General features: G+C 41.4%; 2 protein-coding genes across 3 annotated transcripts in view; one reads left to right on the forward strand and one right to left on the reverse strand.

Annotated features, from left to right (window-relative positions):
* Positions 1 to 15,089, forward strand: part of abca4a (ATP-binding cassette, sub-family A (ABC1), member 4a) — a 28,803-nt gene extending 13,714 nt beyond the window's left edge. The window contains exons 14-49 of the mRNA XM_062559362.1: positions 209 to 431; positions 1,226 to 1,447; positions 1,750 to 1,954; positions 2,038 to 2,115; positions 2,229 to 2,444; positions 3,042 to 3,219; positions 3,314 to 3,445; positions 3,575 to 3,714; positions 3,846 to 3,983; positions 4,718 to 4,896; positions 5,084 to 5,186; positions 5,529 to 5,734; positions 6,069 to 6,123; positions 7,024 to 7,199; positions 7,450 to 7,574; positions 7,688 to 7,786; positions 7,881 to 8,070; positions 8,270 to 8,364; positions 8,641 to 8,673; positions 8,868 to 8,973; positions 9,051 to 9,125; positions 9,282 to 9,451; positions 9,728 to 9,905; positions 10,013 to 10,128; positions 10,793 to 10,940; positions 11,029 to 11,152; positions 11,483 to 11,612; positions 11,790 to 11,910; positions 12,008 to 12,070; positions 12,148 to 12,254; positions 12,339 to 12,480; positions 12,743 to 12,877; positions 13,071 to 13,174; positions 13,255 to 13,347; positions 13,515 to 13,764; positions 14,015 to 15,089. Coding sequence (XP_062415346.1) covers positions 209 to 431; positions 1,226 to 1,447; positions 1,750 to 1,954; positions 2,038 to 2,115; positions 2,229 to 2,444; positions 3,042 to 3,219; positions 3,314 to 3,445; positions 3,575 to 3,714; positions 3,846 to 3,983; positions 4,718 to 4,896; positions 5,084 to 5,186; positions 5,529 to 5,734; positions 6,069 to 6,123; positions 7,024 to 7,199; positions 7,450 to 7,574; positions 7,688 to 7,786; positions 7,881 to 8,070; positions 8,270 to 8,364; positions 8,641 to 8,673; positions 8,868 to 8,973; positions 9,051 to 9,125; positions 9,282 to 9,451; positions 9,728 to 9,905; positions 10,013 to 10,128; positions 10,793 to 10,940; positions 11,029 to 11,152; positions 11,483 to 11,612; positions 11,790 to 11,910; positions 12,008 to 12,070; positions 12,148 to 12,254; positions 12,339 to 12,480; positions 12,743 to 12,877; positions 13,071 to 13,174; positions 13,255 to 13,347; positions 13,515 to 13,764; positions 14,015 to 14,134 — 4,975 coding nt within the window. The 3' untranslated portion in view covers positions 14,135 to 15,089. The remainder of the gene's footprint in view (positions 1 to 208; positions 432 to 1,225; positions 1,448 to 1,749; positions 1,955 to 2,037; positions 2,116 to 2,228; positions 2,445 to 3,041; positions 3,220 to 3,313; positions 3,446 to 3,574; positions 3,715 to 3,845; positions 3,984 to 4,717; positions 4,897 to 5,083; positions 5,187 to 5,528; positions 5,735 to 6,068; positions 6,124 to 7,023; positions 7,200 to 7,449; positions 7,575 to 7,687; positions 7,787 to 7,880; positions 8,071 to 8,269; positions 8,365 to 8,640; positions 8,674 to 8,867; positions 8,974 to 9,050; positions 9,126 to 9,281; positions 9,452 to 9,727; positions 9,906 to 10,012; positions 10,129 to 10,792; positions 10,941 to 11,028; positions 11,153 to 11,482; positions 11,613 to 11,789; positions 11,911 to 12,007; positions 12,071 to 12,147; positions 12,255 to 12,338; positions 12,481 to 12,742; positions 12,878 to 13,070; positions 13,175 to 13,254; positions 13,348 to 13,514; positions 13,765 to 14,014) is intronic.
* tecrl2a (trans-2,3-enoyl-CoA reductase-like 2a) lies at positions 14,735 to 23,731 on the reverse strand. 2 transcript variants are annotated; one of them, XM_062559363.1, is made up of 13 exons: positions 23,560 to 23,731; positions 20,535 to 20,585; positions 20,119 to 20,170; positions 19,590 to 19,634; positions 18,381 to 18,484; positions 18,006 to 18,121; positions 17,133 to 17,238; positions 16,759 to 16,831; positions 16,616 to 16,659; positions 16,467 to 16,524; positions 16,124 to 16,212; positions 15,981 to 16,026; positions 14,735 to 15,899 (listed from the first exon to the last, which is right to left on the reverse strand). In XM_062559363.1, the coding sequence occupies exons 1-13, from the start codon at positions 23,692 to 23,694 to the stop codon at positions 15,772 to 15,774; spliced, it is 1,047 nt and encodes a 348-aa protein (XP_062415347.1). In that variant the 5' UTR covers positions 23,695 to 23,731; the 3' UTR covers positions 14,735 to 15,771. The 2 variants fall into 2 exon arrangements, with proteins under 2 accessions (XP_062415347.1, XP_062415348.1); XM_062559364.1 differs by having other exon boundaries at positions 20,497 to 20,585.
* Positions 23,732 to 24,515: the final 784 nt, after the last annotated feature.

The raw sequence follows: 24,515 nt of genomic DNA on the forward strand, positions 1-24,515 counted from the left end.
TTTTGAAAGCCATCGTAGAATGTTTTGCTGACTTGTACAGAAACTTCGGAAATACTATTATTACTATAACAACTTAGCATTGCACTATTTAGTTAACTACTCTTTTATAAGGAACCTGATTACACACATCACACATTTTTTTCTGTCCTTACGCGAGTGACTTTCTCCATGTCCTTCATCTTATTTCTACTTCCCCCTCTTTCTCCAGCTTCATGTTGACATTGAATCGCTGTTTCCCCATCTTCATGGTACTGGCCTGGGTCTACTCTGTGTCCATGATAGTCAAAAGTATTGTGCTGGAGAAGGAATTACGGCTGAAGGAGACCCTGAAGGCCATGGGGGTCACCAACGGCGTTATCTGGTCCACCTGGTTTATTGACAGCTTCCTCGTGATGGGCACCAGCACTGCTCTCCTCACCGCCATCATCATGGTGAGGAAGGATTTTCAAAAACAAGCTACTAAAGATCCTCATACCTGCGCAGTTTCATTAGCTCCATTGAGGCTGTTCAAAGAATACGTAGCAGCTTGGAAAATAATGACTGTAACTGAATCATTACCATAATTATTTCCTTGAAGTAACAGTAGTGGCCTTCTCACATATAAATCATTGATGGAAGAATACCATGACATCATGGGAATTATGTCAACAGGTTTGCCGGAATGTACCAGTCAATGATCAACTCCCCCATGTTGTAAGAGTCACAAGTCTTCTCTTGTTGCCAGCCGGGGGCTCAGCTGACATATTGTTGTGAGGCTATTCTGACCTCTAGTGGACAATAATAATAATATAAGGATTCCATAAATTTCAAATAGTCAATGAACAAAATGTGTTTTATTCAAATGAAAATCCAAAATACATGTGAACACATTTGCTTACAACATATTGATTATAAAACAGAATTTCCTGGACTGGAATTTTCCCCTCAATTTTGTACATAAAAATAACAAAATATTGCACACAACATTTAACTTACCATATTAGAAACACAATGCCAACAATTATTTCATGTTTATTTAGCTGGAAAAAAAAGCAGTGTATATTTATTTAGTAACTTTCATCTGTAGTCCCTTTGTATTTTGCAGGAAATAACATAATTGATATATAACTAAGATAAGATAACTTTTATGATTGTGTCCATTTGCTTTCACACAGTGAGTATGTTCTGTTATTCTGATTCCATGAATTGCAACTAAAAACCCTGATTCTCTGTCTCTGGCCTTTAGACGGGACGGGTACTGAACTACAGCAACGGCGTCATCCTCTTCCTTTTCCTGCTCACTTTCACCACGGCCACCATCATGCAATGCTTCCTCCTCAGCGTCTTCTTCAACCAGGCCAACCTGGCAGCAGCCTGCTGTGGCATCATTTACTTTGCCCTTTACCTCCCGCACATCTTCTGCTTTGCCTGGCAAGACCACATCACCAAGGACATGAAGATCTTGGCGGTGGGTTTCCTCTTTAAAGGGAACATGCTTTGTTGAAAAAGTAGAGTATTTGACCAATTTCATCTATGGCACAGGATTTACTTGCACTGAATCTTCAATTCTTGACTTGTGTATTATCAGTTAGAGGAAGCAACCTTTTCCCTTTTTTAGTTTTTACCACAACACATAAAAACTTCTTGGTCATAGTGTTTAATTTAACACGGTTATAATTAAATTCAGGCAGCTGAACTCAACGTTAGCTGATGAAGGAACGGGACCTGTATGTAGAAATAAGATGAGTTGACCATTGCATCTTTTCGCAGAGTCTTTTGTCCCAGGTGGCGTTTGGCTTTGGGACGGAGTACCTTTCGCGGTACGAAGAGCAGGGCCTGGGTCTGCAGTGGGACAACATCCAGACCAGTCCTCTGGAGGGGGACGAGTTCTCCTTTCTCACCTCCATCTGCATGATGGGCCTGGACACTGTGCTGTATGCCGTGCTGGCCTGGTACCTGGACAATGTCTTCCCTGGTCAGTGAAAAAGGGAAAAATGAAGGCTTTCATCCAATTTGATTCATTTCCTGTAGCTCATATATTGCATTGTTTCATCACAGGCCAATATGGAATCGGTCGACCATTTTACTTCCCCCTCTTGCCCTGTTATTGGCTCAACAGTGTGGCTCCCGCTTCAGGTAAGCTCACATACAGTGCATAGTAAAATACGTATGTTCAGAGAAGACAAAAGACATAATGTACCAATCTCAGTCATATATCTGTTTTAAAAGCCTTTATTTTGTATCCCAAGACAACAACAAACTGCCGATGGATAAAAAATGCTTTGATAACCTGAGAAACAAAGAGAAAGAAGAGCCACAGAGACAAGAGGAGGAAGAAGAGGGGGATGACGAAAACCAAGATCAAGAGAAGACCGTGACTTTGGAAGAGACAGCGTCATGTGATCACCAGGATCAGGGCGAGAGACTGGAGGAGAAGCAGGCTGAGGAGAACCAGATCACAGACGGTGAGTACAGGGCTGGTTAGATAGTGGTAGAATTTGTTCAATTCATAATCAAAACAGATTTCGCATTCTAACTTCCTGTAAGTGCTGCATTTAAGATTTAATCTGTATTGTAACTGTATTATTGCACAATACCGAAGCATTTTGCTGTCTACCAGCAACTCTGCTTATTTCTTAAATCTGAAAAAGCCATTCCAGCATTTTTCTGTTCATAATGTATTTGAGAAGATATTTATTGTGCGGATGTAGTGCTTCTCCAATGTTAATACTTGACGTAAATTGGGATTGAAGCCATCTCTGTATTTGCTCTCACTTTCCCCCACGGCCATGGTGTGTCATTGTGTGGGAATCCAGTGCCCTTGTGTGTGTTTGCACTTGCTGGTTTGCGATGCGATGAGTTAATAAGTGATCTAAGCCGTTATGTCAAATGTTGTGGCCTTCCAGTCCCCTGTGTCTTTCATCATCATTCGTGATTAAAAAAACGTGATGTTGTTTTTCTTACTTTCAGAAAAGGTAAAGGAAACCTAACATGTTGATGCGATTGAAACCTCTTTGTAAGATGATTTGCTGGTGCTCGGTTACCTGCTTGTCTTCATGCAGGTGAGCCGTTCTTTGAAGCGGAGCCAGCTGACCTGGTGAAGGGCGTCTGTATCCAGAACCTGGTCAAGGTGTTCGGCTCCAGCTCCGTGCCGGCGGTGGACGGCCTGAGCATGAACTTTTATGAGAGCCAGATTACTGCGCTTCTGGGCCAAAATGGTGCCGGAAAGACCACCACCATGTAGGTCCCACAGATGCATGCTCACCCACAACAACGATTAGTTGCTGAACATCGTAGTCTCCATCATTTCTCTCTTTCTGTCTTCTCTTCCTAGGTCCATCTTGACCGGCATGTTCCCTCCCACCTCGGGGACGGCCACCATCTATGCCAAGGACATCCGCACGGATATGGACAACATCCGTCTGTCCCTGGGAATGTGCCCTCAGTACAACACCCTTTTTCAGCAGTGTGTAACTCAACTAACTTAAAAAATATATATATATAAACATGCTTGCTGTATTGTTTGTGTCGTATGTACAATTTCATAGTTGTGAGTGAATCATTATTTGCACCTCTTTCTTTTGTTTCATTTTAGTATGACTGTAGCAGAACACATCCTCTTCTACTCGCTGTTGAAAGGTCGTCCAATAGCAGAGGCCGAGGAGGAGGTGGAGAACATGCTGCAGGATATGGGCCTTCCACACAAGAGAGATGAACTGACCCAGAACCTCTCAGGTCTGTAAGGATGCTTCTTCGCCCCCCCAAAACTATGTCCAAGTGCTTAGAGAAAAGCTCCAAATACATGCACACGTGTATACATGCTTACTACTACGTGACCCACAGTGCTTTATGATGTTCTAATTCAGGGGGCATGCAGAGGAAGTTATCAGTTGCTTTAGCATTTGTTGGTGGGGCCAAGGTGGTGATCCTGGATGAGCCCACTTCAGGGGTGGACCCCTACTCCAGGCGCTCCATTTGGGACCTGCTGCTCAAATACCGTGCAGGTAAGACTGATGGCTAAAAGAATGACGTGGTGTTGTGGAGGTCCTGGACGCCAAAAGTGTTATAAGTCGATGTGGACACTATCCAACTGTTAAAAATAGGTTCTATTGTTTTATTTTCTAAAACATAATTTTTGTCAAATTAATCAACCATTACATACAATGGTGAATCTGTAATAACGCCCAAAAGTGTGGTCGGCTAAAATATGTCAGTAAATTTAGCAGGAAAACAGTGACTATGAGTCAATAGAGAGTAGGATGCTTAACATTCTTACCTATTATTATCAGTTATTATGAATTCGGTAAGTTTCCTCGCAAACTACCTTTAAACCTTGCATACAAACCAAATGGAAGAGATCAGAAGTGATACTAATTATACTATATATATATGTATATGTATATTATATTTATTATATAGTATAATTATATTATAAGTAGCCATGTAGCTTTTCTTGCTTTATTATATGTGATGTACAAGTGAGATGATTAACACACCTGACAGGTGTTTGTAATCAGGCCAAAAATAATTAAAACTGGGTCCTTAACAAAACCAATATCGAAACATGTCTGACTATTTTGTACCCAACCTGTTCTCTAAACATGTTTTGAACTCAATCTGTCATCTAGAAAACCAAACCTCTTGATTGAGATAAAAAAAACGTGCATTGTCCAGCATCTCTCCTCCTTTCACTTGTCTCCCGTTTCTTTCATCGCCCCCCCTCGGCCTCACGTTGCAGGGCGCACAGTGATCATGTCCACCCACCACATGGATGAAGCTGACCTGCTTAGTGACAGAGTGGCGATCATCTCGCAGGGCCGCCTCTACTGCTGCGGCTCCCCCATCTTCCTCAAGAACTGTTTTGGCGCAGGCTTCTACCTCACTCTCGTACGACGAATGAAAGACAACACGCCAAAGGTGGGAATTGTAGCCGTGTGTGTGTGTGTGTTTGGCTTTAAATGGTGCAGAGTGGTACCTTTTAGAAGTGGATTTTAAAAAATGGAGTAAAAGTGTTATTTTCTACACATTTTTTTCCTGCCTAGAATTGTTTATGAGTCCAGAATCCAGCAAATATTCTGGTTTTTGATAACATTCTGTCCTGCAGGCCAGCTGTGATCGTACAGATGATTGCTCCTGTAAATGTTCAAAGTGCTCAAAGTTTAAAGTGGACCAAGAAGAGAAGGAGCCTGAAGACAGACAAATGGATGGTAGGTTTCATTGACGTGTTATTGTGATTTCATAGAGCAGTGTGAAACTTGTTTTTCAGAGTCAGAGTATGCACTGGTTTGTAGTCGGTCTTCTTACTGTAGCTGCTGTCACACCAATGCACACTTTGTGTTCCTCACACCCCATTTTCAATCGTCACCTGTCAGATATTCTGTTTTCTTAGGGCATCTTTTTACTTTTTACTGTTGGTGTGTCCAACTTAACATTTTCAGTATGAAAGATGTAAAGGACAGACATTAAGATATTAAAATAAACAATCAAAGCCATTATTGTGTGATGGAAGTTGAAGTTAAGCATAACCGTTCCCTACCCGTGGCCTCCAGGTAACATGGAAAGCATCACAGCCCTGATCCACCATCACGTACCACAGGCTCGTCTCATCGAGGCCATCGGCCAGGAGCTCACTTACTTGCTGCCAAACCAAAACTTCCAGCCCAGGGCCTACGCTAGCCTCTTCAGGGAGCTGGAGGAAACCCTGGTGGACCTTGGCCTCAGCAGCTTCGGCGTCTCCGACACGTCGCTGGAGGAGGTCCGTGGAGAGAATAACAAATCAAACTGTAATAATTATAAGACTGCTTGTATTTAACAACTACATGTAGTTGTGACTCATTAGGAAAATCCAAACAATATATATTCATGTTTATGATTTTTAGTCCCAGGGATAAAAAAGCAATGGATCAAACTGCCAACTACTATCCCTGACTAAGACAGTTGATTATTTATCGTACAAGTGCTAAACAGCGATTTGATAGCACGGAGAGTTTTACTGTGAGATTCACCTTTACAGCAATTACACAAGGCTTAGTAGTGAAGAACATCTGTTAATCTCGGATCCTGAAAATAAAAGTAAGCTTTCTGTGTAGATTTTCCTGAAGGTCACTGCTAACGGGAACTCGACAAACAGGAAATGCACACCAGGTAAAAAGACAAAAACGTTCCTCTCTCGTGCAGCTCATTTTGTTGTGTGTCTTAATGGATGTAGGTGTAGCTCTCGTAGCCCTTTAACGCGAACTACATCCTGTGTTTTCCATTCTGTAACTTTCCTAGACAAGAAATCATTGCGTCAGATCTGTCGAGCTAGTCTTTGTGGATTCAACACAGTGGCCGTTGATATGGAGCCACTCAAAGGTGACATGCGGCTTTCAGCTGACAGCTCTGGACAAACGTTGCTGTTGTGGGGACAGGATTTCTCTCATTTAAAATGGGTTACAGAACACTGCATATGATGAAATGAAACCATTCAACCTCCCTGTCACTGTAAATGTGACAGTGAATATGAGGCCACAGCGAGCTGCTGGTTAGCTTCATAGTGCTCTCCCTAATCCCAATCCTTTACATTGTTGTTGAATGCATTTAAACTCAATATAACAAAGTGATTTACCTTATAATAGAGCAAGTCTAGCTGGTAATTCCCTATTCCTTGTTTCCTGGTTCTTTAGGCTAAGCGTAGATAACCGGCTGCTGGCACAAGCTTCATATCTATAGTAAAAACAAAATGAATCGATCTTTCCGTCCAACCCACAGCAAACCTCCCTGAAATGTCAAACATTTGCTCTAAAACATTCTTACATTTTTTCCTGAAAAACCTGTTTTGCCAACAGTACAATGCAGGCTCTATTCATCATAAGTGTATATAATGTTCCAGAGCTTTCACTGGCACGCTAGTAACCCGATAGGATGATGAACTCCATCCCTGAGGCTAGTAAACGCTTTTTGATCACGACTCAAAGAAGACGTGCTCGGCTTGCCAGCTGGCCTCTTTAATATAGCGTGCACACAAGTGAGACTTTGCAACCTGAATTGAGAGTTACGTTCCAGAGAGAGATGGGGCTTTGCGGACCAATGGCAGCGGCCCGTGTGATGTCCCAGAAGGCAGTGCAGGCAGGGGATCCCACCAGGTCAGAGGGCTATGTCTCACCATCAAACAGTTCTTCGCTCTGCTGATCAAGCGGTTGCATCACGCAACGCGCTCCTACAAAGACTTCTTTGCCCAGGTAACCTTACCACAGTTAATCAAACCACGCTCTAATGCAGCACTGTCAGTAATCTTAATTCTATTTTATATTTTAGGGGTTTGCTTTGTACAATGTTACCAAAATTAGATTAAACTAGGCTGGTAATGGGGAATGAGCGGATTTTCTACAGTTCTTCTTCAGTTTGAGTTGATATCCAACTATTACCAGGGCCTTAGATTTATGTTGTTGTTAGGTTTTTAAATGGCAGCTGTGTATCTCTCCTTCGTAGATTGTGCTGCCAGCCAGTTTTGTTTTCTTGGCGCTGACCTTCACGCTGATCGTTCCACCTTTCGGAGAGTATCAAAGTCTCACCCTCAGCCCCTGGATGTATGGGAGACAGTACACCTTCTTCAGGTGGGGATCATTTACAAGAGTTATGAGGAGACATGCCAATTTAATCAGATCATTATAACATTTTCTATTAAATGATACAAACATGTTGCCAAATAAATTGACCTACTTTGCAGTAATGAGCGTCCCATGGATCCTCAGATGAGATACTTTGGTGAAGTGCTGTTGGACAAACCTGGCTTTGGGACTCGTTGCATGGTGGACGAACCCATGGAGTGAGTTCCCTTGCTAAAATCAGATCACTTTTTACCCAGACTATTCTTTCCACTGTCTTATTCAACTATATCAGTTATTTTCTCCCACTGGTAGAGATTTCCCATGTAACAACATAACCACGGAGTGGGAGATGCCCCTGGTAAACCCTGCCCTTATAGACATGCTGGCCGGCCCAAAATGGAACTTTCTCCAACCCTCTCCAGACTGTCAGTGCAGTACAACCAAAAAACTCACCATGCTCCCTGTGTGTCCTGCAGGAGCCGGTGGTTTGCCACCTCCACAGGTAGGTGGTTGGCTCACTAATGTTGAAAAGAGCCTTAATAAACGTACACAGACACACACACACACACACACACACACACACATACACCTCACGGACCACGGTGCACCACTAAAGTATATGAAATCACACATTTGGGGGTCCACCGTTGCAGATGACTTTCTTGTGTTAAATATACATTGTGGGTCATTGTGTGTATTAGAGGATCCAGTCAACAGGAGATGTTCTCATGGACCTAACAGGCAGAAACATCTCTGACTACCTAGTGAAGACCTACCCCAGCCTCATCCGAACCAGGTATGAGATTCTGTGCACCAATTTAAAAGAAGAACTTACTCTCTTGTCCAAAAAGTTAAAACTGAATGCAAACTGAGATGTTACTTTATATAAAATCATTGATTTGGTTGGATACCGGAGTCTATATTGATCCAAGCTCTAAAATGTTGCAAAAAAATACAGAAAACTTAATTTGTACTAGATAAAAGTTCATACACGATGTGTTTATTCAACAAGAAAGTTCATTTTGTTTATGTGAAAGTATTTTTCTTAAATTGATATATGAATCTCTTTCAGTTTGAAGAGCAAATATTGGGTAAACGAACAACGGTAATTATTATTTTTTTTTACTTCACAACTTATTTTTGTTGTTTCACAGTTGTGTCTAAATAAGGATATTGTATAAGCATTTTCAATTACAGTACCAGTCAAAATTGTCTTACATGGATGTGTAGTGGTGCAGTTCTCCCTCCGGTGGTTGCTATGGTCAGATTTTTTAGCAGGGCTTTCTCTGTGGTGTCCAGGTACGGAGGTATATCGGTGGGAGGACAGCTTCCTGTTTTAGAGCTGCAGCCTAAGACCATCCAGGATATAGCAGCACAACTGGCACAACTGCTCAATATTACTGGGGTATGGCGTTAAAAGGCAAAATTCCTCTCATCTCTGTGATTTATTTTTGCAATCGGGCCTTCAATTGTTGGTTGCAGGGCAATTGCTCCAAAGAAACGCTGAAAGACATAGGCACGTTCCTCAGGTACATGGAGACTCAAGACAGTGTCAAGGTCAGTCCAATAAAGCCTCACCATCAGGATAAAACCTTCACCACTGGGATCCATTGACATCATTTCTTGTTTATCATTACCTCAAAAGTGAATGCTATTCTTGATATGTCACACGTCTAAGCTAATACAGTCTACCTTTATTTCATCTTTCAACAGGTGTGGTACAACAATAAGGGCTGGCACGCCATGGTTTCTTTCATGAACGTCGCGAACAACGCCATCCTCCGTGCAAACCTGCCCAAACGAGCTAACCTGGACGAATATGGGATAACTGTCATTAACCATCCTCTCAACCTCACCAAAGAGCAGCTCTCTGAGATCACCGTGTGAGTGAACAATGGCCGCCATGTATTTCATTTACATTTCAACGGCTTAACGGTTTCTGGGAGACTGCAAAGAGGAGTAAGGAGTTGCTCAGTAGGAGGTGTGTCACCAGGGTGTGACGCTATCGGACTCTTTTTACACCCCTCTAAGTCAAGGTTACTCCAAAGCTCATGCTAGTTACTGACACACCAAGCTCAGTGCCTACAACAGTTGAAAATCCACTTTTTTCTTTGTGATCCAGGCGGGTTTTTAAAAGTGTTCCTCTGTTCTCTCCCCAGCCTGACTACCTCCGTGGATGCAGTGGTGGCCATCTGTGTCATCTTTGCCATGTCCTTCGTTCCTGCCAGCTTTGTCCTCTATTTAATTCAGGAAAGGGTCACTCAGGCCAAACACCTGCAGTTTGTCAGTGGTGTCAGTCCAATGGTTTACTGGATGGCCAACTTTTTCTGGGACATGGTACGGTAACCCTATTTCATGAAATAATTAAGTTTATTAGAACAAGCGCCAAATGCCAGTAAGGTTTCTGCTCTTCATGAGTATTGTTTTTATTGTTGTTTCTCCAGTTGAATTACTCCATCAGTGCAGCGTTGGTGGTGGAAATATTCATCTTTTTTGATAAGAAGTGCTACACCTCTCCAACCAACCTCCAACCACTTATTTCCCTGCTAATGCTCTATGGGTAGGTTTTTTGTTTCTCAAGCTCCAACCGTATTTATTTTTATTTAAAAAATAAATAAATAATAGATATTTTGAATGCACACTGCCAATAACCGTTGCAGTTACCAATAAATACTGCAAATTTTGTTGAAATATGCAATATTCTCACATTTTTGTCATGTAGAAAAAAAACATGGTCTATTTTGAAATAACAACAAAATTTGAAATTATCTCTTCAATTAAATGGGATTTTAAGCCAAATGCCTGAATGTATTCCACAAGAATTGGTAGATTTTTGGAAATAGGTAATACAAATTTATTAAACCTTCTGTTCCCACAATGGTCAGTTTTGTGGGAACAGAAAGTTTTGACACTAAACACATGGATAGATTTGTAGGATTTTCACAATCCAGCCTTAATGTCGGTGACTTTTAAGGACTCTTTTTACACCCCTCTAAGTCAAGGTTACTCCAAAGCTCATGCTAGTTACTGACACACCAAGCTCAGTGCCTACAACAGTTGAAAATCCACTTTTTTATACTGCACTTTTTATCAGTAATGTTCGGAGCCGCTTTGCAAGAAACAAGTGTGTCTAGTGTTTCACTTTGTAGTGAATTAGTGGTGTCTGTTATTGTATCATTCATTGTGTGTTAACTGATGCTCATTTGGATCTATTTTTCTTGTAGATGGTCTGTGACACCCATGATGTACCCCATGTCCTTCATATTCAGTGTTCCCAGCACAGCCTATGTCTCTTTGTCATGTATCAACCTCTTCATTGGCATCAATAGCAGTGCCATCACCTTCATACTGGACCTTTTTGAGAGCACCACAGTAAGACCACAGGGTTTGTCTCTGTAAATCCTATCTCCCACACATCGTCCATAACCCTAGTATAATCCTGATTCTGATATCTGTCCAGGCTCTGTACAAGCTCAACCAGCTGTTAAAGACGTTGCTGCTCATCTTCCCTCATTACTGCCTGGGCCGAGGTCTCATAGACATGGCCATGAACCAGGCTGTGACTGATATTTACGCTCGCTTTGGTAAGTTCGCGCGGCTACTTTTACACCTCACGTGCCGGCCTTCAACTGTCCGCCACCATATTACACATTGAATGCATGTGAGGTCCCTGGCTGCATTGGAAATCTGACATGTGCCGTAAAGGGACAAGCCAACCGCAGAGCTGTCAGACCCTCACAACTCCACCTTTGAACCAAACGCTCTATCACAGATTTAATAAAAAGGGAGAAAATACTTCTCACTAAAGTGAAAGGACTAAATATGAAATCACAGATTTGACCAAAAGAAATGATACGATTCTACTATAACCTCATCACGTGAATGCGTGACTGAAAAGTATTTTATTTTATCAGGTGAGGACTACAGTCCAGACCCCTACAACTGGGATTATATTGGGAAGAACCTCTTCTGCATGGCTGTGCAGGGATTTGTTTATTTCATGCTTAACATTTTGTTCCAGTATCGATTCTTCATGTATCACTGGTAAGTGTAGAAGTTCTTGAGATAAAAAAAAATATATTGCCAAATCTTACGTTATCGCTCCTTTAAAGTCACAATGCGTGTAATAAAATTCCCAGATAACACATTCTAAATGTAACGGGGCTGCGTCGTGGACTGAGTTGGAGTTTATTCACTGGATTTTCATTTTTCCATTGGCAGGATATCAGATCGCCCAAAGCCTCCTATTTCCGAAGAAGATATAGATGTGGCGGAGGAAAGAGAACGACTCTATAGAAGGGAAAAAACTAATGACATTCTACGTGCACGAGACCTGTCCAAGGTGATTCATTTTGTATCACATGTTTAAATGGGTGATCAAAAACATATTCACAACAAAAGAACATATTTCCATTTTTGTTTTCATCGTGCCCTGCCAGACGTACTCCGGAACAATCACCCCTGCAGTGGACAGAATCTGTGTTGCAGTGTCTCCTGGAGAGGTTTGTGTGCCATTTAGACAAAGCATTCCAATCACTGCATTGTTTATCCATCATGTTTTCTCTCAACCCCCCTGCAGTGCTTTGGTCTACTGGGGATGAATGGAGCAGGGAAGACCACAACATTTAAAATGTTGACGGGAGACATTAACGTCACGTCAGGAGAGGCCTCAGTAGCTGGTCACAGGTGAGCAATACATCTCATTTACAAATAGTAACTAACAAACAAATTCTCATGGTTTACCACAAGTGTTTCCCCCTAAATCTCCAGCATTTTATCCAACATCCTGGACGTCCACCAGAACATGGGATACTGCCCACAGTTTGACGCCATCGATGAGCTGCTGACAGGTAGAGAACATCTGCACCTCTACGCCCGCCTCCGCGGAGTTCCTGAGTTGGAGATCAGCCGGGTGAGATGCAGCTTTTTACTCACTTTAGCATTTTAAACTTGACCGTTGTACACAGCTCTTTTGAAGAGATGGGCAAATGGAGGCATTAAAGCAGCAATATGATTTAAATTATTCCAAAATGTGGACATAAAAGGGATACCAGCAATCAGCTGGACAGTTGTGGTAGAAACCGTGTTTTTTGGTAACTACACAGTGTCATCTCAATCTATAAATCAGATTTGATTGGAGCCTAATTATAACAGGAGGCACTACTTGTACTCAGGTTGCAGACTGGGCCATCCAGAAGCTGGGTCTGTCAGAGTATGCAGCACAAAGCGCCGGGACCTACAGTGGAGGCAACAAAAGGAAGCTCTCCACAGCCATCGCCATGATAGGCTGCCCCGCGCTGGTGCTGCTGGTGAGAGGCGCGCTCGTGGAAAATACCTTTGTCTTGACCTACACCTGACCCCTCCGCTCGGCATGTCTATAGAATAGTACCATTACATCGACAGATTGAGTTAGGGGTTTAGGATGGGGAAGGGTGATGGAACGATGCTCGAGGTCTCTGCGTGTTTGTTAAGGTGTTGGTTGTTGCTGCTACTGTGTGCTAGGATGAGCCCACCACAGGTATGGACCCTCTCTCCAGACGTTTCCTGTGGAACTCCATCATGAGTGTTATCCAGGATAGACGAGCTGTGGTCCTCACCTCACACAGGTACACTACCTGGAGTGGGTGTTTAACGCTGTATGTGCATGCATATCGTCAAGCGCTAATTTTGCCATATGTTTTGACAGCATGGAGGAATGTGAGGCGCTGTGTACCCGCTTAGCAATTATGGTAAATGGATCCTTTAAGTGTTTGGGAACCATTCAGCATCTTAAGTACAAGTGAGTAATTTACTTCCCATCATCCCGTGTCGCGTATCAGCTTTCCAAAAGATGTATGCCTTCCTGTAACATTCATGCAACAATTAAATATACATTATATCATATCATATTAGCATTGTACTAAGTTGCAGATTTCTTTCATTTTCCTCACATGAATGTTAACGTAGATTTGGTGATGGCTACGTGCTGACCATGAAGATCAGGGCAGCTAAGCCCGGGTGTGCCCCCGATCTGAACCCCGCTGAGGCCTTCATGGAGAGTAACTTCCCCGGCTGCATCCAGAGAGAGAAACACTACAACACCCTGCAGTACAAGATCTCCTCCTCCTCCCTGGGGAGGATCTTTCAAATGGTCCTGGCTAACAAAGAGAAGCTCAAGATGGAGGACTATTCAGTCACACAGACAACCCTTGACCAGGTAAATGAGTGGGAAGACATGAGAAATTATGAAATTTAGCATCCCCCCTGTGCTTAAGGATCAACTGACTACATTTCGTTGGTTTAAGGTAAACAATTAAATTAACAGTTTTAATAGGCCTATAGTAAATAAAAATCCTTTGAGTTATAGAAAGTATATAAAAATGGCATAATATAGTATTTCTTAAAAAATGTCATAACAACGAAAACGTTTAGAATATCTTGATCCTAATGTTTCAATGTACTTGTAGGTTTTTGTGAATTTCGCCAAGCAACAGTCAAGAGAGGACGACAACATCGTGTTGCATCCAAAAGCTGCTGGAGCACAGCGATGTATTGAAAAAAGACCCCTCAAGTCTTCGAAGAAGTGACGTTATCGCAATGAGCCCAATTGGACGCCTCTCCTTGGCTTTCGTTTCATTTTAGAAGCCGCTTTGTTCAAAGAATGCGCCTGATGCATGGGAACATGTGCACTCAGTTGGCAGAACGTTCTCCTCAAATGCAACAAAGGAACCTAAATAATCCAGTTTTGTCATCTGCATTCGTAGGAGCCTTCTGACCGGGGCTGTCTCCATTAATCCATCTCGTGGTGTTGGGCCTCCAAATGCAGTGTGTGTAAATGAGTCCTGACACATGTCACGTGTGACTGATGGTTTGACCTTTGGCAGTGCTTTGCTTTCCCAGGAAATGGAATTAGTGGGCTTTGCATTTGGAAAGTGTGGAGCATTTATGTGCCTGCTGTATGTTCCACGTTCTGCTCACCTTGTAGGGCTTGCAAACTAAACGAAACGGCTCGAGATTCATGACAAGGACCATGACTTTGAGTGATGATCTGTCAAAGGAGTGATATTTGTGGGGTGTAACGGGGATGGGAAGAGGGCCCAGGTCCTGTGTGCTTTTTTGCTTTAGATGCCTTTTAGATGATAATCTTTTTTTGCCTTCTGTAGGTAGGTGTAATAAACACGAGAAGCAAAGCCTTAGCACTTTATTGAGACAACATTAGAATTCTTACAAAGACTCTGCTAGTGCAATATAACTAATGGTCTTTACAAAGTCCTCTTGCTGCTATGGAATAACTAATATTGTGTGATATTTTTTTTGCCACCAATGTCTTTTCAGGCTTTGCGCTTTATTATACATGTGTTCACTTTGCATTCACCAGCACCTGGTATCATTAGAGGAACGTACCAATGTGATGTTTCTTAGAGGGGCATCATGTCAAATAAAGTAACAGGTTTTATAGGACAATTGCTTGAGATTACTCACATTCTCATTTGTACAAAACACTGTTGGACAGAAAACCTGAGATTAGACAGAAAGTGGTGGACAATAGCAATCCTCACTGACTATTTGAAAAGCCCTCGATACATTGACAGATGTTCCACTTTTACAGTTCACCTTTTCTCTGAAAAAAAGTCTTGGATTCACAGTGGACAAGCTTATTTTTGCATAATTAAATGATGTCTGCTTTGTCAGCTTAAAAGCAATGTCGCACTCTTAAATGGAGACATTTTACATGTTTATCTGCTAGTTTGCTTAGACAGGCACTTTATTACAAGCTAGTGGATGTGTTATCTTTTGCACTTAACCTGAAATGTTTATCAGTGTTGTAAGCATTGATCATTGAACAGCAATAACCTGTGAGTTGGTGAGCAGGTTTCTTCATGAGAACAATTCATGTGTTTGAATAAGGGTGCTAAAAAGCTCAAGTGCCATTTTAAGTCCTGAAGGAGCCAAATATAAAAAAAAGAAAAAACTGCAGTGAAGCTCAACCTAATGTCATGAACTTCAAATCACAATTTATAATCAAACTCTCATGAAGAAACTGAAACCCATTGTTTAAAAAAAAAGAACTATTATATTGCTATAATATTATCACTTTTCCCACTGCTTTTGGTTCATAAATATACAAATCTTTCAAAATGTTGACCTCAGTAGTAGCAAACCTCTTTGTTTTAATGAAAAATACACACAGTATATGCTACCATAGTTCATGTTGTGTTCTCTATCAGAGTATCAGGGGAATAATAGCCATCCGGAGCGTGGGATAGTCCTTGAACTCTCTGCTGTAGGCCCTGTGCTTCCCTTTGGCCCAAATGGTCATCTGAATGAAGCCCAGTAATGTATAAAATGCCACTGGAATACAAACCATTGAATTGTTAGAACATGTTATTCGGTGCAGAAAGTGGATTGATGTCAACAGCGTGCTGTACATACCTGGCAGACACTGGGTCATAATGGAAAAGCCCACCCAAGCTCCCAGCTAAAGCATGTAGACACACAAATAGACACACAAAGAAGTAAACACACAAATATGCTCGACATCAAGTTCCTTGATGAATTATAATACAGTATATTACCTCATATGTGTAATTTGGACAGGATACAAAGATAAATAGCCATGTAAAGGGGTTCTTTGTTGGCTCAGGAAACCGTCTGCTCCTTGATCCTGAGATGACGTTTTGTGAAAAAGATTAAAAGAATAATTACACTTTCATTTTGTTTTAAGTTTCATATCTTATATAACGATTACACCATATTGTAGGCACACATGTTACCACTCAGGATGACACCAAACAGTGTTAACATAGAGCACTGAGGAAATCATTTTTTATCAGACAGCATCTAAACTGATGGAGAGTACAATGTCTACCAAGCCTGGTGTATTGTGTACGTGTGCAAGTGAACCAAGTAACAACTTACCGTCCCCTCTGAGATTATTAAGAGTCAAGTGAATGGAGAAGTTCCCCAGCTCACACATCTGGATCAGAAATAAGCATTTCACACCTTACTGTTAGACATCCATGTGTACTTGATCTAAGTTGGTCCTGAGTGAATTCCACTAAACGTACCACAAATATGACTAATGCGTAGTTGACTTGTAGTTCTCCATATGCTGTGAAGAGAGATAGTGCAGTGTTGATAACATGCAAAAAGTGTTTGTGTGCGTGTATACTTGTGTGTGTGTGTGTGTGTGTGTGTGTGTCTGACTTACATGGAGGCGTGTAAAGAGGGTGGTTGATACAGAAGGCCAACCAAGCTGAGAAACCCCAGTAATAGACACAATTCTGAAGAGGATACAAACAGCTGAATACATGATAATGAAAAAACTATAATTACATGATTTGCAACGTAAATTAAAAAGAGCTTGCTTTGATTCAATGTCGGTCTTTTGAACTATAAGACGAACAATAGACAACCTTACAGTGCATTGTCCTGACAAGGATAATTACTCTATCAGAGGTTGTCATGAGGCTTAAATCACTAGCACAACAGCTTGCGTGGGGCAGAGGAAAATGGAGTTCACTACGAGAAAGAGTTGAACACGTCATCAGAGGCTCATCTTTTCAAGGGTAGTTACGTCCTCACCCTGACGATTGTCCTGAGAGGCATGGTCCCATGGGAGAAACGATGCACAAATATAGTCTCTATCAACCTCTTCATGTAGTGGAGGCTGTGACAGGCAAAGGCTACTCTGAGAGAGAGAGAGAGAGAGAGAGAGAGAGAGAGAGAGAGAGAGAGAGAGATAGGTGAGGATGAGCATAGTTTATCTAGCAGATTTCAAACTTCAAATGAGAAAATATTAACTATAAATGATCTGTGAGCGACAAAGTGGGTCACTGCTGTAACAAAACTTTTGTGATTCAGCAAAGAAAATGCAACCTACTGCAAATGATAGGAAACAATTGAGTAATCTAAGCACACACACCTGCAGCTCTACAATACTGAGAATAATTGTGTAAATGACTTATCACAGAGTAAAAGATGTAAAAACTCCCTTTTTGTCAAGTCTCCCTGAGGTAGGCTACTTCAATAAAATGACAAACCCTGAGTGCACAGGTCAATAAGAAAATCCACAAGAACAAAGTTATATTATCTCATGTCAGTTTAGCTAACATGAGATAATACAGTTAGCTTTCAGATGCTTATGTCATTTTACAGACCCCTTTATTGCACAATAGTCGTAATTCCATATTTAGTGAAGCATGAAGTATAAAAAAGCCTCAAGGACAAATACACATTAAAGAATACGTCCTATTTTTGTAAAATACACTCTTTCGCCATTTGAGAATAAGATAAGAAATTGAACAGCACTTTCATGTCTGTATGAAAAACGTTAAGATTTATCAAGTGGCCAAGTATGATAAGCTAGTTGTTTCCCCTCTTTCAAGTTTTCTGCTTAACTTTTTTTCAACACCAAAAGGTGGAAACTCACAGCCACGTCTATTTTTCCCCACTAACCTGACAACAGGATGAGGACTGGAGGTAAAGGCATATTTGTGTGAGTAAATGTACGGTACTCGAAAATAGAAGAGGAGGTAGGTGAGAAGAGGCCCGATGCACTCGGCAAGGAACACCTGGGAACATGAGGAAAGAAAGTCAACACTTACACTGACTTTAGTGCTAGTGTGAAGGTGTCATGGAGATATATATCACTAAATATATATTTATACACTATATCTTGCCAATACAAACAACAAATCAGCTCACAGAACACAACTAACCCAAAATGATGTCAAATGACTTTAAGTATATTGTAGTGCCAGACACTTATCTCCTTGTTCACGTTTCTCAGTACTGTTGCATCAGTTATATTTGGCTGTGTTATCTCCTTACCACGGTCCAACCCAACTGAGGACCAAGATCTGAGAAGTACATCGTGGCAGCAGTCCCAACCGGTAGATTCTGTAAGACTGCCTCGTCTCTGAGTGATTTGTCCTCTAAAGGGGAAAAAGAAAAACGCACTGTCAAAGATAATATGTAGGTTGCAAATTCAACTTTATTGTCCACAAATAGTTCTGCTACCCAGTGGAAACCATTGTCTTTACGTTATCAAGCTTTATAGAATGGAGAAATCACCATTCTGACAGAATTCCTAACAGCAGTCAAACTGAATTTCATCAGGACTGTGTATATTTAAGTGGTTGTGTGCAATGCATAGTGGCTTCTACTCAGTGTTTGTGTAATGAATGTGTGATCAGGAAGCTGCTGCACACAGGGCCACGGCCACTGATAATACATTTAACTAATTGGATGACATTTTTAGAATACCATCATGGGGGAACTGGCCCAGATGGCTTTTAACCACAGTCTGTGCTTTGTATAGACAAGATAACCTTCATAGTTCTTTCAGAGCACTGCAACATTATAGCTCATCCTCTTCTCTTTTCATATACTTAATGTGTGCATTTGCCTCTACTGTATTAATCAGACTAAAATGAATGGAAAAGGATGATCATTAAGCAGTCTACCTTTTAAAGTGTAAAGAAAGGAAGACCAGGCTCCACGGTGTTGGTGAAGATGTGGGGACATTTTTAAGGCTTTTATTCCACTGCAGAGTTAAGGTCATTGCAAATGTTATTGGACATTCTGCTTGATTCCATTGTAAAACCTCACATTCAATTCATCAATTGATTACCACCAGCTTTTTTATGTGATGACATTGTATGCACTTTCCGGTTATTTCCGGTAGCTTTTTGCTGGTTGTGCATTTCTCTTCAGAACTATGCTGCACAGATGTACAAAGCTGAACATGTCTCATGCCACAAAATGTCATGTGACAAAATAGACACTGTAGTCTATCAACAAATCCCTGAATCATGTTGCTGAATTACATTTTGTGGATACAACAGCATGTCATGATCATACTCTCACAGAAAAGTCCTAATTTGCCGAAACCAGTAAAAGCCTACAAACCAAACTGTACAGTTTAAATTGTTGCTGCCCACTGCCATCGGAAGCAACATTCCCAAGTGCTGCTCCAATGTTGTTTATGTGACACCATCGTAAACAAATACAGTAAATGAGCACCGCGTGGCAACTTACTGGCATCAAGCATCAGGGCCTGTCTGGCTGGATACCAGCGAGGATCTGAGCGGATCAAACACCCCCTCCACACACACACACACACACACACACACACACACACACACACACACACACACACATATATACCGGGTTGGATAAAGCTGGCATTGCACACCGATATTTGGCCTCAAGCCCAAAAACAATTAACTGTGACAGAATAATGTGGAGTTGTGCTGCTCTGATGGAATCTGATGGCCTCGGGCTTGGCAAACGTTTGATGACATTTCTGTCCAGACACACTAAACTAGCAATAGTTTTTAAAAGGACCTCCCTCTTGGGTGATGTTGTATTCTATATTGCAAGATGATGCACTCAGTATCCTGGCAAGTTTGTCAGTTATATCTAAGAATAATGTTAAAGTTGTAGTTTAGAGTTATGTGCAAAAAAAAAAAAAAAAACACTAATATATCAATTGAAATTGTTGTCGTCAATGACTACTAACTTTTAAAATCTGGTTAAGCACAAACTACCGACACACAACACTCACACGCTTTGTGAAAGAGGCTCTTGATGTCTCCTATTGTTGACCGGGGATCCACCTGAATGCAATAAGTGACAACTGTTATTATTGAACCCCAAAAGTTTACAATCGTTACAAACGTTACTGTGTAGCCAACACCTATCGCATCCCAAATTCATTTCAATTCAATTCATTCTGAATTCTAGTGGAGACCAAAAGGTTCCCAACAATACTACATATGTCAGAACGTAATTGTGCAGAAATGTATTTAAAATGGTGTCAGGAAACATTGGGGAGGGGATGGAACATTTCACTTTATTGTAAATACAACTTTGCCTTGTTAAGAGTTGCAATTTGGTACAAAACTGATATTGTTGTAAATGATTTCTCCAGCCTTGAACGTACCTGATGAGAAAACAAGCTGTGGCAATATGTGAGCATACCTTATCTAAAAAACAAAGCTGCTCTTTGGTCTTGGCATCCAGGACCTTCACCTGAAGAAAACACAAGATGCACCTCCTTTACAAAGCAAAACAGGTAGTAGAGGCTTCACATCCATTAACTGAAAATGTGATGAATTCTATGATAAAAGCTTGAGGTACCTTCAATCTGCCTTTAGAATTAGTTGTATACTGTATATTGTGCCTACCCATCACAGGAAGGTTGGAAGTATATGTATCTATGTAAATGAGTTGATTTCACACATATCATCAAATGTATTGCACACATTAGATGATTCATATAGTCATGTTTCCCCAACCCTTTATCATCTCTAAATTGATAAAACAAAAACCGTCATGATATTGACACATGCATTTCTATGCATGTGTCAATATCTGCGCAGTATTGGTACATTTAGCATTATCATATGGAAAAAAAGCACGACAATATTTAAATGTCACTTTTTTATGAGGGGCCGTTTAGGACTTAACTACTAAGACACTCTCACACACACTACTGAGACACTCTCACACACACTACTTAGACACTCTCATACACACTACTGAGACACTCTCACACACACTACTGAGACACTCTCACACACACTATTGAGACACTCATGCCATCACACTAGTGTGCGTGAGAGCATTTCACTATACAACGTGAGGGCATTTCACTATACAACATGAAAGCACCTCACTATACAGTGTGAGAGAATCTCAGTTACACCGGAAGGCGGAAGCAAAGAGCGCTGATTTTGAACAGCGCAATGCGCCAATCATACGCCCTTCCTTCATATGCCTTGAAGTCCGTGCTCGCCCGATTAAGTTTATAAATACTACCATATTCAAGGGACGGAATGTCATTTTAGGACGTTTTCAGGCGAGAAATTAGGTGTTTAAGCAACATTTCTGCGGTCGGTTTGTTAACATTCAGCCAACGTAAAAAATTCCATTGAGGATGTCGGAGACGTGAGGCGTAGTTAACGGGACCATCTGATGCCCCCAGCACGGGGCGGTCAGCCTCATCTCACGCCGCAGACAGCAGCCTGTTCTCGGCCAGACTCAGTAGTGTGTGTGAGAGTGTCTCAGTAGTGTGTGTGAGAGTGTCTCAGTAGTTAAGTCCTAAACGGCCCCTCATACTTTTTCAAACATTTAGAGAGAAATTCATGTAAATACATGCAATAACTTTTCCATGGATAATGTTTGGCAGTAACACAAAGTTGGTAAATAATATTAATGTTTCATCTAAATGTAAATGTTAAATGTTATATATAAATGTTGAATGTAAATGTAAATGTTAAATGTTTAGTCTACATATCAGACATGAGGACGGCAAGTTCGAATGAATTAGCTCTTGTTATAGAGCAGGGGTTTAAAAACTCATTTTAGGTACGGGGCCACATACAGATGTCACCCTTTGATGTCACGCGGGCCGGACCAGTGAAACCATCGCAGATGGTCCGTTCGAAGGGGGGAATATTGTCGTGCTTTTGAATTGGAGGCCCCCCGCACTATTCTTGAGTTAATCAGAAATATGAATAACATATGATTTGTCTTCCTCGTCTTAGTGGCCAAACAGCCAAAACTTCCATATTTCCCAAATTAAGTATTTACAGTCATCTCAAAGTGAATGATGAGGCGGTTTCAGTGTGGACGAAGAAAAGGATTTGTGTTGTCCTGCTGCTTTCTCACACACATCTTTTTCATCTTAATTAGACCATGACAGTGGTGATGTACAGTATATGCAAGCAGGATGCTGGGTGGTAGTGCACAATTTGCCCTGAAAGCACTCCATACTGTGCAGCTCAGCAGAGCTGTCCTAGCTAAATTGGTTCCCTAACTGGACAGTGTAATAACCCGCTAATGGATACCTAAAGATTTGCTGAGTGCACAGTGGAGAAAAAGAGAATGAGGATCGGAGAGAAAGAGAAATCTGCTGTTTGCAAATAACACACGATTAGAAAGTCATTCAATCTTGTGTCAAGATTTATTTTACAGTATTTGACTATTTTGCTAGTTCTCAATTCTAAACAAACCCCTGCCATGAAATTAATGATTTTAAATATACGTGTGATATCTTTTCACCCTTTACAGTGTGTGTTCATGCTTTTACACATTGTGATGACCACAGCATGCTGACGTTTGAATAAATGGCATCAATCCGCTAACCTTCCCCAAAGCATTCTGTATGCACATGTTGATGTGTCTGCGTGTTCCAGGGGAGCATCAGAGGTGTCATTAGGGCTGTGCGCTGTGCACTCGGTTGTTCTGTGCCCTTGTAAATCTCATTATCTGACGCCCCTGTCCTCCCCGGGGAACACAGGGCACCGTTGACAGCATACAACAGCACAGGTCACACAGAACGGGAGTCTTCGCTTTGCTTGTGAGGGTGCAAACCTTAAAAGCGCTTGCTTGTCCAAAAAGAGTTACACTGTAGTTTGATTGAAAAAAAAATTGTATAATTTCACAGTTTGCCATGCAGGCTTTTTCAGAGAATGTTGTAAATGAACTTGAATTCAAAGGCCTGTTGCACGGAGTGTCTTGTATACTTCTTCCTCAGCAGGCTCCTCGCCTTGTGAGACAAGACAACAAATATATCGTGAAAAGAGCTCAGGCTCAAATGTGCTTACTCTGACGGATCCTAAGGCATCTGAGAGGAGGGATTGCTCTAATATCATTGAAAGTAATAATGTTAGCTCTTCAGCCTAATTATCTCTCCGTGTGTTGTCGTCAATGTCTGAACAGATCAGAGTTAGCATGTGTGAGTGTATCAATTGCAGTTATCCATAAAAATCAAAAAAATCCCCAAGTTGAACAGCGTTGAGTAAACCCACCTAAATAATAATGCAACTGTAGAAACGATTTGCCACATTCCGCTTGTTCTCCATCAAATGTTGCCCCCAGCGACTGTCATGCTTGAGGGAGGCCTCGTGAAGCGAAGCAAGCTAGCGCATTAAGTATTCTGTCAGAAAGTGGCAATTAAAAGTTTCTGTTCATTGGAATGCATTCCGCGCGGCACACTTACCTCAAAAAAGGTGGTCCGACTCATGGCGGTGGATTGGTGCTGTGTCCTCTGTGCACAGGGTGAAAAATGACCTGAAGCATCAGCATGCGAACCAAACATACATCCACACACATGCACGAGTAGTTCCTCTACCATCAAGGACAATGCCTGGACTGACCCCTTATTCCTCCCACCCTCCTTCTCTCTCTCTCTCTCTCTCTCTCTCTCTCAGAGATGGTGCTGGGACACTAGAGGCACTCCACAAACCCCGTACACGCTCTCCCTCTGCCTGTTCCTCCTGCTGCTTCCTCCTATCTTGCTGTTTGTATCTTTGGAGAAAAGCAGAGTGCGACTCAGCACGAGTAAGCAGATACTTCACCTGAAATTGAGGCAGCCTTCGAAGTGTAGGAAACCTGAGACACTAACTTACATAAAATGGCACAAACGCCAGTGTATTCAGTCCGATTGAATGTTTAAATCCCAAATCCCCCCCAAATGCCAGGGAAAAAATGTGATGTCATTTCATGTATTTTTGCAAAGCAGTTGTCTCTAGCACACCAGTACACTGCTTATTTTTTCAGATACTTTCACATTCCAGAGATGAACAGCTGTATTGTTGTGATTTATTCTGGTTTTCTCATGCGTGCTGCTTCTTGAAGCAAACATTTACTGATAGATTGTGGGTCTTGCTTTTTTCAGCAAGTTAACAGTATAAAAATTATATTGCTGTAAATGGTTTGTATCCAGGAGGATATTACCCTTGCTGTTTAATGCAATATTTTTAATAAATGTATTGTTTACACTAAATAAAAGAAAAGGTTCCATTTGGGATGGATATATATAACTGATGCCTCTTCAATGTGAGACCACAGTACATTTTCAGTCACGTCGGCGTACATTTAGTGTGTTTAACTTAAGAAAGAGACTGGTTTTATCAGCTTAATGCCTGGCAACAGTTTGATTCTTACGTTGAGACA

This window comes from Pungitius pungitius, chromosome 19 (genome assembly GCF_949316345.1).
Source record: "Pungitius pungitius chromosome 19, fPunPun2.1, whole genome shotgun sequence".
Classification (NCBI taxonomy): domain Eukaryota; kingdom Metazoa; phylum Chordata; class Actinopteri; order Perciformes; family Gasterosteidae; genus Pungitius; species Pungitius pungitius.